The sequence below is a fragment of the Cucurbita maxima genome, unplaced genomic scaffold (assembly GCF_002738345.1).
Source record: "Cucurbita maxima cultivar Rimu unplaced genomic scaffold, Cmax_1.0 Cma_Scf00023, whole genome shotgun sequence".
NCBI classification, from domain to species: domain Eukaryota; kingdom Viridiplantae; phylum Streptophyta; class Magnoliopsida; order Cucurbitales; family Cucurbitaceae; genus Cucurbita; species Cucurbita maxima.
Genome location: NW_019272039.1, coordinates 3,376,563 through 3,387,512, shown reverse-complemented (window position 1 = coordinate 3,387,512; position 10,950 = coordinate 3,376,563). Strand labels below are relative to the sequence as shown.

The window sequence follows — 10,950 nt, the reverse complement described above, 5'->3', positions numbered from 1 at the left end:
TTGATCCATAAACGTCACTTCCTCGACAACTAAATATTGTAAATATCATAAGATAAAAAATCTTACAGTTTCAGGACAACTGAATATTATAAGATCAAACAATTCTGGCGCACAAGCTACACCAAACACTAAAAACACATTCAGAAGAAAAAGAGAAAAAAAATATGAAACTTAGTTGTGATTGGGAAACGGGATTGAATGCAAGTTTTGGGACAATATCCATCCAGTTATCACCTGACAATGTAACATCAGCCAAATGATGCACTCCCAATACCAGAGGTGCTTCTCTTATTAAAGCTAAAGTATCCCGGTGTTCAAAAACAGCCGAATCAGTTTCGGTTGACAGCTTTTTCTCAACCAGAGAACATATGGAAAGCGATATGCAAATCTACAGGAAGTTTCTCACGTCTAACGACTTTGTATCCACCATTGCCTCGTCTTTAAACTCCTCACTGAAAGCAAAGAGAGGAAGTTGCAAAGAGTTTCAATAAAAGATTCGATAAGAACCTACAGATCTAAAATAATGGCAACCATATGCAAGTCGGATTATGCATAAATAGAACGATTTTTTTTAGCCCTATCAATAAAATCTATCTGGCCAATCATAATCAATGCGACTGAAAACAGTCATTCATTCAAACTACAAAAAAGAAGGCAGCACAGAAACGTCTGCTGGAAACTATGCTATCAACTAAGAATCAACTTTTTTGCAGCATAATAATTATCACAAACCACAAACTACATACCGCTTCTTTTGAGTTTCCATTGCCTCAAGAGCATCTTTCTTCAGGTCTTCCAATTGTGCCTTGGAAATTTTAAGTTCCAACTGCTCTTCGTACTTGGGCAGATCCTCCCTCCGTATCCCAATCCTGATCCAAAAATGTTGAAATGAAGTCTTCAATAGTGTATATCTTTTATCCTTATGGAAAGATTGTTCAACTGTATGTATGTAGGATAGCTAGCAACTATCCCAAGCTCCTTCAGAAATTTACATTGGTAAAAGCTAGAGTCCAAGTCAAATAAGAAAATAAATCTAATAGTTGGGTACCTTAGCTTCACTAATAGGTGCAACCGGCTCTGCCACCAAATAGACACACAATGCAGAAAAAATAAAAATGAATCTTATTCTACACTAAATTTTGTATTTACTACGTTTTTTTTTTTCAGTTCATCAATTAGTATTTAATTCACTGGTCTATCTTACGATAGTTCTCCATAATGTTCACATCTGTAGTGTATCTTCCACGAAAACAGAAATAGAAGGATGGTGAACATGTCCTTCATCCAAAAGGGGAGCGTGAGGGCTTCTATTTTCTGACAAGACATTTTGTTCTTGATGGCAATCTTGTGTGTGTGTGTGTGTGTATAAACCACTCAATCTTTTGGAATTGGGCCAAAATAAACAAAAAAGTATAAGAAGTTAGAATTGTACTTTTGATTGATTTTGTCAAACTCAGCCATAAGAAGAGACATTCCTTTCTTGTCATTCCTCATGAGAGGTTTCTTCAATTCTTTCTCAATCTTTTCCAGTGCATCAAACATCATAGCTTCTGCACCAAGCTCATCATTAAGACCTCTCCTGAAAAATGCGAAGGAATATGATCAAGAAACAAACAACAAAGTCATGCACTTGGCAATAGACATAAGATCAACGTCTCAAGTTTCAAAGATAAAAATGAATGCATGGGCATTAAATACCTCCAAAATATAATATCATACTATCCCAAATCCATACCAGAACCATACAACAAACATTTGGAGAAAAATATTCAGATTGGACTATATGGAGGAAAGAATGCCAAAAAATCTGAAAACGTTGACATGCAAAGTGAAAAAAACAAAAAAGAAAAGAAAAACTAAAGTTTAGTTCAAGGCTCAAAATATAGCTCGAGTTAGATGGACACGAGTTTATTCAGTAAACATTAACCATGTCAGCCAATCATCCCTGTGCCAACTTAGCTTAATACTTGATGAATTGCAAGTCGTGTTAGTAAAAGTAGGTCTCCAAGTCTAGTCCATCTTGCAATCCCTTGAAACCCAAATATTCATGACACCACAACTGTTAACAAACAAGCTAAGGAGAGAAATTTAGACAGTGCATTTCTCGTGTTGACAAGAAATCAAAGTCCATGAAAGAGGAGCATACTTAATCCGGATATCCTTCAATGTCAGCAAGTATGTTCTTGCATCGGGGATGTCTTGGGTTCGTGACTGAATGGTGTATTTGATTCGCTCTGATTCTGAGAATAAATCTGCCCTGTGAGGAAAAAAAAGAGGGTTAAAATTGTAACTCATACAGAATTCATATGCACATATTTTTATAATATAAATTCACCATTATGCGTGTACTGATATGAACACATGTTCCATTGTCACGTGATAAAAATAAATAAATAAACTTCCATGAAGGCCGATAAAAGGCTGGCTCATAAATGCTAGCATGGAACACAAAAATAAATGAGAACTGTGTATAATTTTTTGTAGCTATTTTTCTAGAAAAAGGTACAATGTAAGTGGAACAAAAATTGACATTAGTGATCCCCCCTTGAGTAATGTAACTCCATTTCCAGTTTATTGAGCACATATAAAAAATATGATCACCAAAACGTGTCTTTGAATATTCATGATTATCACACCATTACTCTCCAAATGCTTCCTTTAATTCAACTACAACAAAATTGTTTCAGAATGCAGTGGCAGAATTTCACCAAGCAAAGTGTACTGGAGTACAAGGACCCTCAAAAGAAGCAACTAAAAACAAACAATAAAAGAAGCTAATATTGGCAGGGGTATTTGATTAATATGCTTAAAAAGATAAAATGACCCAGGCTACCTCTCTGCACCAGTTAATTGCACAGCAAAAGATATAGGGAGTCAATCCACAAGTATGTTCTTCAGCAAAAACACTCAAATTTCACAACTATAAAATGTAGTAATCATTCAAAAACACTCACTTCTCTCTGGCCTGTTTCATGACCTTTGCGTATTGAGCTACAGCAGCAGGATCCTCTGGATCAATAGTGATCTTCTCTTTTCGGAAAACATCAATTGCTGTCTCAAATTTCTTTTTCACTTCCAGAAATATGTTCTTCAGCATTTCTTTGGCACCCACATAAAAAAATTCAAAAAAACATTATCAACGAAATCACAGAAAATTATGATCGTTGTTCATTTAGAGAAGTTAATGCACCACTCATGTAGCTTTATAGCCTTTATGTACACATCTAATGCAATTCTCACGTAATTTTTATGTGTGATTCCTTAAAGACTTAACTATAACTATGTGATTGACATAAACCAAACTTCATAGCTCTCTCTCTCTCTCTCTCTCTCTCTTTTTCTCCCTATTTCTCACTAATTGAGAGTATTTTGCCTCACCATCTCCCTTCAGAGCAGGCTCAGCAGCCTCTTTTGCGAAGTGACAAACAGGAATGGCATACCCCTGATGTAAGATACTTTGACTGCCAAGCACCTGTAACATCAAAGAGGCGCAAAAAACACAAGTTGAGCAGCTGATTCAATAATCATTACGCTTCTAAGCAAGATAAATAAGAATTAAAAAAAAAAAAACATTTGCCCTACAAGCACAGAATTACAATGTCCAAACTATACGGCCAGCATTTTAATGTTTGAAAAAACCCACAGCAACCTGCATACTTTACATCATCCAAAGAAACCCTAAAATCACAGATCCTAAATAAACGGTTAAAAAATCCGACACCTTCAAAATGTAGAAAATTACACGAGCCAATAAAGAAAATTTGAACTAGAGGGAGGGAGAAATTGATAAACATTTCACCATTTCCAGGATCCATACGAGTATTGCTAATAATCAGCTCCATTCCCAAATAGAAAACAAAAGAACGTAAACAAAAATTAAACAAAAATAAAATCAATAAAAAAAAAAAGACAAAAGCCACACGCATATCAATCCATAAAAGTTCATTTAAAGAAAAATAATCAGGGAGAACGGAAAGTAGGGTAAACGGGGCCGATCCAGGAAGGAAATGAGCAGACCTGCTTGGATTTGGACAAGAGACGAGAAGAGAAAGCCATGATGGTAGCTCAGATTGCGCCCTTCTTCTGATGCTTGGTTGAATCGTTTGAGGATTGGAAGTCGGATATATTAGGAGTATGAAGGAGGCAGTCTATGCGAAGCGGAGGGGGAGCTCTGCTAGAAATGGTTTGATGGAGCCTGCTCCTCATTCGTCGGTCTACTTCGTATCCCCACCGTTGGATTGTCTTACATTAATTTTCCAAATGGATGGTCATGATCGAAAGCCAGTGCACCTCAACAAACCTGCACCTTCACCTCCCCCCTTTTTTCTTTTTCTTTTTTCATTTTCCATTTCCCATTTGAATATCGATTTTTTTATTTTAAAAAAAAGTTTTATCGAATTAGTGGGTCAAATTGCAATTTTAACGTAAGTGAAAAATTAAACCTAAAAGATTTAAATCTTATCTAAAAATAAAAATAAAAATAAAAAATAATTGACAATATAAATATAAAGCACGTTGTATGAATCAAATCAATAAAATATAAATATTAGTAAATTATAGCTTCAAAAATAAGTGTATGATTTAGATGATTTCGATATGATTACTTATTCATGTAATTCATAAGCAAACAAACTTAAATTTACAAGATAAATTGTGTAAACGGTAAACGGTAAACTAAAAATTTCTTCCAACACGTTTTTAAATTCAAAGTCCAACTTCCGTTGACCAACTCAAGCATAACTAATTGATAATTAACGTTCAAATCTACATCTCCACATTTATCGTATCAGAAAGAACTGACTCTCTATCAAAAGATGAGCATGAAGTATCAAGTGAAAATAGCCCGTAATAAGTTCAAACTAAGCATGAAGAGCTAATGGAAGACTCGTAATGGAAGGTATACTATTAGGATCAATAGTAAAACAAAGTTTTCTTTAACATAGAACTATCAAGTTCCTGTTGAACCATTCATATATACAAATGATGATTCTACATTTCTGCAGCAAATGATTTTCCACAACCACAAGTTTGTGTAGCATTCGGGTTCTTGAACGAGAAACCCCCACCGATAAGTGCGTCGCTGTAGTCCAATTGCATTCCAAACAAGAACAGTAGGCTCTTGGGATCACATACTACAAAACAAGGAGAAGGAGAAAGGGAAGCTTGTATCAGAAGCTCAAGCTACACAGCAAATGAGAACAGGAGGCTACAGCACAAAAGAGCATATCGAAAAATGAAGTAGACAAAACGACACGTTCGTAGTTCACTAAAACATGCATAAGTTCCTTCATCCATAGAGCAGAGAGCAATTAGCAAGGAATGAAACAACATACAAGTTTATGTCAAACAGTATGCACAAAAGAACAATATGTTTGACAACAGTTGCGCAACATTCATCTTAGAAGCATAAGAAATTACTGATATCTAATAATTCAACTCGCTTCAGAGTCTAAGAGATGAATTATGAACTACAAATAAAGTGTCGAAGATTGTTGGGAGGGAGTCCTACATTGGCTAATTAAGGGGATATCATGGATTTATAAGTAAGAAATATATCTCCATTGGTACGAGGCCTTTCGAGGAAATCAAAAACAAAACCATGAGAGTTTATGCTCAAAGTGGACAATATCATATCATTGTGGAGAGTCGTGGTTCTTAACATGGTATCAGAGTCATGCCCTTAACTTAGTCATGTCAATAGAATTCTCAAATGTCGAACAAAAAGTTGTGAGGCTTGAAGGTGCAGTCAAAAGTGACTCAAGTGTCGAATAAAGAGTGTATTTTGTTCAAGGGCTCGAGAGAAAAAAGTTGAGTCTAGACTAAGGGGAGACTGTTCGAAAGCTCCATAGGTCTCAGGGGAGGCTCTATGGTGTACTTTGTTCGATGAGAGAATTGTTGAGGATTGTTGGGTGGGTATCCCACATTGGCTAATTTAGGGGATGATCATGGGTTCATAAGTAAGGAATACATCTTTATTGGTATGAGGCCTTTTGGGGGAAACCAAAAGCAAAGTCATTAGAGCCAATGCTCAAAGTGGACAATATCATATCATTGTAGAAAGTCGTGGTTTCTAATATAAAGTTCCTCAAATTTATGACATATGGCTCAAGAAATACCCATCAATAGAAATTCCGTGAAAACAGTGAAGCTATAACTCTTACCAATCACAAAACCATTATATTCTATAATTGAGTCATCAGGTCGAGCATTTGCCCTATTCTCAAACTCCATTGTGTAGGACATACCAGAGCATCCACCCTGTCTGACACCAATTCTTAAGCACAAGTCTTCATTACGTTCAGTTCTCATTTTGTTAAAGTGTTTCAGTGCATTATCTGTTAATGAGATAGCCGGAGCTATACCCTCAGACGCTGGAGCAGCTGTTCAATCACAATTTTCATGTTAAGAAAATAAGATGGAAGGGTAAACTTTGATCATAAGACATAATATAATCATTATATTTCATATGCAGAAACTGTAATGCAAGATTTAATAGGTTTTATCTTTTGATGTAGTAAGCCCAAAAGAAAATCACAAATAATATTGCATCTGAAGATGTCTAAAAAGAAGAAACGATTAATGCTAACAACTACGAGAAATAATGCACATTAAGATCAATCCATTCTGATCATTCAGGCATTATAACAAATTAAAGACATAATTTGTGATTTGTATATCAACCAACAGGATCTCGAACTATAACCCGCAAACAGGTAATCGTTCCAAGTAACAAAAAGTTATTTTCCATGTAAATCAATAAGAAAAATCCCAAATATTCTGCTACTCAATTTCAATATAAAGCTTACACCAGCTAACAATTTCAAATCCAAGCAATCAATACCTGAATCATATGTTTAACTAATAAGAAAAAAGTATCTCGAATCTGAAATTCTTCACAATTTCATGCTTCAAATCCAATCCAAACAGAATAAATTCAGACTAATTCTTACATAGACAATGCATCCATGAACTACGATATTGCAGTTTAGTATAATATCCAAAAATAAAGCAGGAAAACAGAGGGAAATTCGAAGAAGAGGCGTACCAAGGACTGAAACCGATCGAATTGATAAGGAATTCCTATGGCTAATTTTCGTAGGTAAATATGGAAAGGAAATTGAACTTCGCTTTGCAGAACTTTTAGGAAGAACTCGCAGATGAAGAACAGAAGGGCATTTCATGGGAACCGAAGAGAACGCCATAGGAGAAAGACCGTTGTGATGCCGTGATTCAACCGGCGAACGGGAGCGGCGACCGATCAATTAGCGTATCGCCGCCTTTAACTGCTCGGGAATGTTTGTCAATTGGGATCGTGCGGTCAATACACTATTTTCGTTATGATTTACCTTCATAGTTGGGCCGAGTCCAACCGGTCCGACCAATGCCGAATTCAAACCCAGCGAGCGACACAATTTGGACTTGGACCAAACCGATCCAACCTTCAATTGCAAACCTCATGCCCAACCTTCGGTTTTACATAATTAATTTGGGTTAGCAGAATTGATTAACTCATTTAAAAATTATTTTAAATATAAATATATATATTTAATTAAATGCTATTAATTTTATTGAATTTCTATATTTTTAATTTATTTTAAAATTTTGATATTTTTATTATTTTTATTTAATAAAAGTTATTGATAAGATAATATTTCATTTAATATTTTATTTTTAAAATGCTTAATTAGCATTGAACACTTTTAAAAAATTTAAATTAAATTGAAAATATGTTTTCTAAATGATTTTATTTTTTCTAGTATATAAAATATAATAATATAAAATAATAAGTCAGTTAAACCGGGCTAACTAGTTGATCTAAATATGACTTAAACAATCTTTCGAATGATGGTTGGTATGAAATCTAACTGATAAATAAGTTAGGTTAAATTGGATCGAAGTAATTTTAATTATTATTGATTTAATAATAATCGTAAAAGTAAGTTAAGGTTGATAATCAGGTTAATCAAAACTAAATAAATGTTGATAACTCGAATTGCATAAAAGAAATTATTATTTAAAACTTTAGATTATATGCTAAAATTAGAGCACGTAATAGGGTGGGTGATTAAAAGATGCGATGTTTTCGTGTTCATTTAACCTGACCGCTTTGTTCAAGTCTTCTTAAAGTCTTCCATTCACATAGTTAGTCAACCAGTCAACCCATCCTTTTTTTTTTTTTTTTTTTTTTTTTTTTTTTTTTTTTTTTTTTTTTTTTGTTTCTCTCTTTAATATCAATTCACCCACTTGTATTAAAAAAATACATTGAATTTATCCCGAAATTATTATAAATTTTATGATAATAATTAAAATTTCCTAATTTACAAAAGTTCTATCCATGTTTATATTAAATTTTTAATTTCATCAAATTACCTTCTAGATGATTTTTTTTATGCGTTTTTTTTATCTAAATAATTATTGAAATTTGTAAAATCTGGTAAAATTTTATATGTTAATTTAATTTAATTTCTCAAAATTAAATTTATTTCGTAATAAGAATGAGAATAATTTGTAAAAAAGGAAAGAAAAAAAAACTATATATTATAGTATCCTTAATAAACGAAAAATTCTAATTCAATTTGAATTTTATTCACATCACCACCCATAAACATTATCAACAATATTTATTAATCATTTCAACATTTAATTTCTATTTATTTTAATAGATATATATTTTGTCACATTCAAACTTTCATAATTGAATGCAAAACGACATTTTTTAAAATTATATCCACTAAATTTTATTTTTTGCTTAATTATTTACGGGACATTTTTTATATTTAGATCAAAAAGATTTAATTATTATCTTACATGTTATTAAACTAAAAATAAACACATTTTCCTTCTAACATTTTCTCGACCATTCTTATTTAAATATATAAACTTACTTTTAATTTTATTAAAAAAAAATTGTAATAAGAGATAAATTATTAGTTGGTAAATTGCAATCTTAAAAATTAAAAAAAAGGATGAAAGTGTTTGGTAAATTAATACTAAATTAATTACAATTTAACAATAATAATGCCTAATATTTCAAATAATAGATAAATTAAAAGTTTATATTACATAATTCATGGAATATAGATTACAATAACGTGTTTAGTCCACATATTTATATATTTCAATTTAATTTATTTTAAAAAAATTAGAATTTTTTTTTTATTGCATTAAAATGACGTCACCCCTAGAATAATGCCTGTATGAAGAAAGGAGAAATTTTCCCGGCAGGCAGCAGGAAGGTGAGTAGGAAAGAGCCAGCTGAAAAGGAGATTACAAAAAAAAAAAAAAAAAAAGTTTATATAATGTTTAATTAAGCAGTTGCTCCCCCATGTTCCTCTTCTTCAAACCATTTACTTTTCATGGCCATGAACTCCCTTCAAAACCCTACCCAGTTTGAAGACTTGTCCTCCTCATTCATGGATCTCCTCGATTTCTCGGGTTACCCGCTACCCGATTTCTGGCTCGAACCCGAGCCCGCGGTGTTGCCAGAGGCGACAATCGGGGGCCAGAGTAGATCCATGGAAGAAGCAACGTCGAGAATGGATAAGAATAGCATGCAAGTGAAAGAGCTTATTATATATAGTTGATGAATTAATTTATTTTTGTTAAAATAATTAATGTGTTTTTTTTGCAGAGATGAGTGGCGTGAGAGAAGGGATGTGAAGAGAGAACAAAATGGAAGAGGTGGTGGGTGCCATAAGGTTGCGTTTAGAACAAAGTCTGAGTTGGAGATCTTGCAGGATGGCTTCAAATGGAGAAAGTATGGCAAAAAATCTATAAAAAATAACCCTAATCCAAGGTAAATATTCATATATGTTTATTTATTTATTATGAAAATATTTTCAAAAATTAACATTTATATAAAAACAGTTCGATTAATTAGGAGATAGAGTAGAGATGTTTAAATTCTTATTTTTTTTTTTCTTCATATGGATGTTTATATGATCTGAGAATTAGACCAAACTTAAACTATTCAACTTAATTTAGGTTAGATTTAGTTCGATTTTTTTTTTTCCGGTTTGGATTGAGTTAAATTTGTGAAAAACGGGTTGGTTTGCATGACATTTTTTTGGTTTTGTCAACCCGACCAACCTAGAAATAAGGTTACTGTTAGACGAACACGACTCTCCACAATGGTATGATATTGTCTACTTTGAACTTACTCTCCACAATGGTATGATATTGTCTATCAAGCATAAGCTCTCATGGCTTTGTTTTAGGGTTCCCAAAAGGTCTCATACCAATAGAGAGTATGGAGAGTATATTCTTAAATTATAAACTCATGACCATTCTCTAACTTAACCAATGTGGGACACTTTCATCTAACCGTTACAACATAGACATGTTTTTATGATCTGTGAACCCTGACAGAGAATTGGGTTGGGTTAGATTGAGTTGTGAACTCTCTTTGGGTTACTCGAGTCACAAATCCAACAAACTTGAAATTTCGAGTTAGTTGAAAAAAAAAATTCTAACTCAACTTAACTCAGGTACGGTCTTACTTTTGCATCTCGGGAGGTAAAAAGAATATGAATTGAATATTACGATAGATATAATTGAACCAGTGATATTTGAAATGATAACCATTGTTTTATCTAATTTATCTAGAAATTACTACAAATGCTTGAGTAGTGGGTGTAGAGTGAAGAAGAGAGTAGAAAGAGACAGAGAAGATTCAAGCTATGTTATAACGACATACGAAGGAATTCACAGCCACGAGAGCCCTATCACGAAGTGTTGCAATGATCCAATATTTCATTCACATGGTAGTTGCCCTAATTCCACTTATTTGCACCTCTCCTCTCCACCCTCTTCTTCTACTACTACCCTTTGACCTCTTACTTTCTTATTTTCTTCTCTTCAATGACCTATTTCTTCTTTGTTCTACCTTTTATTGTTTTTTTTCCTTCTTTACACCAATTAGGTTTACGACGAAACCTAGAAATCGATCGT

The 10,950-nt window shown here is 33.2% G+C and overlaps 3 protein-coding genes across 3 annotated transcripts; 1 reads left to right on the top strand and 2 right to left on the bottom strand.

The window, feature by feature from the left end:
* Positions 1-66: 66 nt before the first annotated feature.
* On the bottom strand, positions 67-4,173 carry LOC111497142 (probable ATP synthase 24 kDa subunit, mitochondrial). Its single transcript, XM_023147816.1, has 7 exons — positions 4,018-4,173; positions 3,379-3,472; positions 2,955-3,099; positions 2,147-2,257; positions 1,433-1,579; positions 747-869; positions 67-452 (listed from the first exon to the last, which is right to left on the bottom strand). Exons 1-7 carry the CDS (start codon positions 4,054-4,056, stop codon positions 389-391), a joined length of 723 nt encoding a protein of 240 aa, XP_023003584.1. The 5' UTR covers positions 4,057-4,173; the 3' UTR covers positions 67-388.
* A 708-nt stretch (positions 4,174-4,881) lies between these two features.
* LOC111497309 (iron-sulfur assembly protein IscA, chloroplastic-like) lies at positions 4,882-7,338 on the bottom strand. Its single transcript, XM_023148075.1, has 3 exons — positions 7,046-7,338; positions 6,162-6,380; positions 4,882-5,132 (listed from the first exon to the last, which is right to left on the bottom strand). The coding sequence occupies exons 1-3, from the start codon at positions 7,200-7,202 to the stop codon at positions 4,990-4,992; spliced, it is 519 nt and encodes a 172-aa protein (XP_023003843.1). The 5' UTR covers positions 7,203-7,338; the 3' UTR covers positions 4,882-4,989.
* A 1,986-nt stretch (positions 7,339-9,324) lies between these two features.
* On the top strand, positions 9,325-10,906 carry LOC111497082 (probable WRKY transcription factor 51). The gene is made up of 3 exons (XM_023147712.1): positions 9,325-9,553; positions 9,632-9,796; positions 10,606-10,906. The coding sequence occupies exons 1-3, from the start codon at positions 9,357-9,359 to the stop codon at positions 10,829-10,831; spliced, it is 588 nt and encodes a 195-aa protein (XP_023003480.1). The 5' UTR covers positions 9,325-9,356; the 3' UTR covers positions 10,832-10,906.
* Positions 10,907-10,950: the final 44 nt, after the last annotated feature.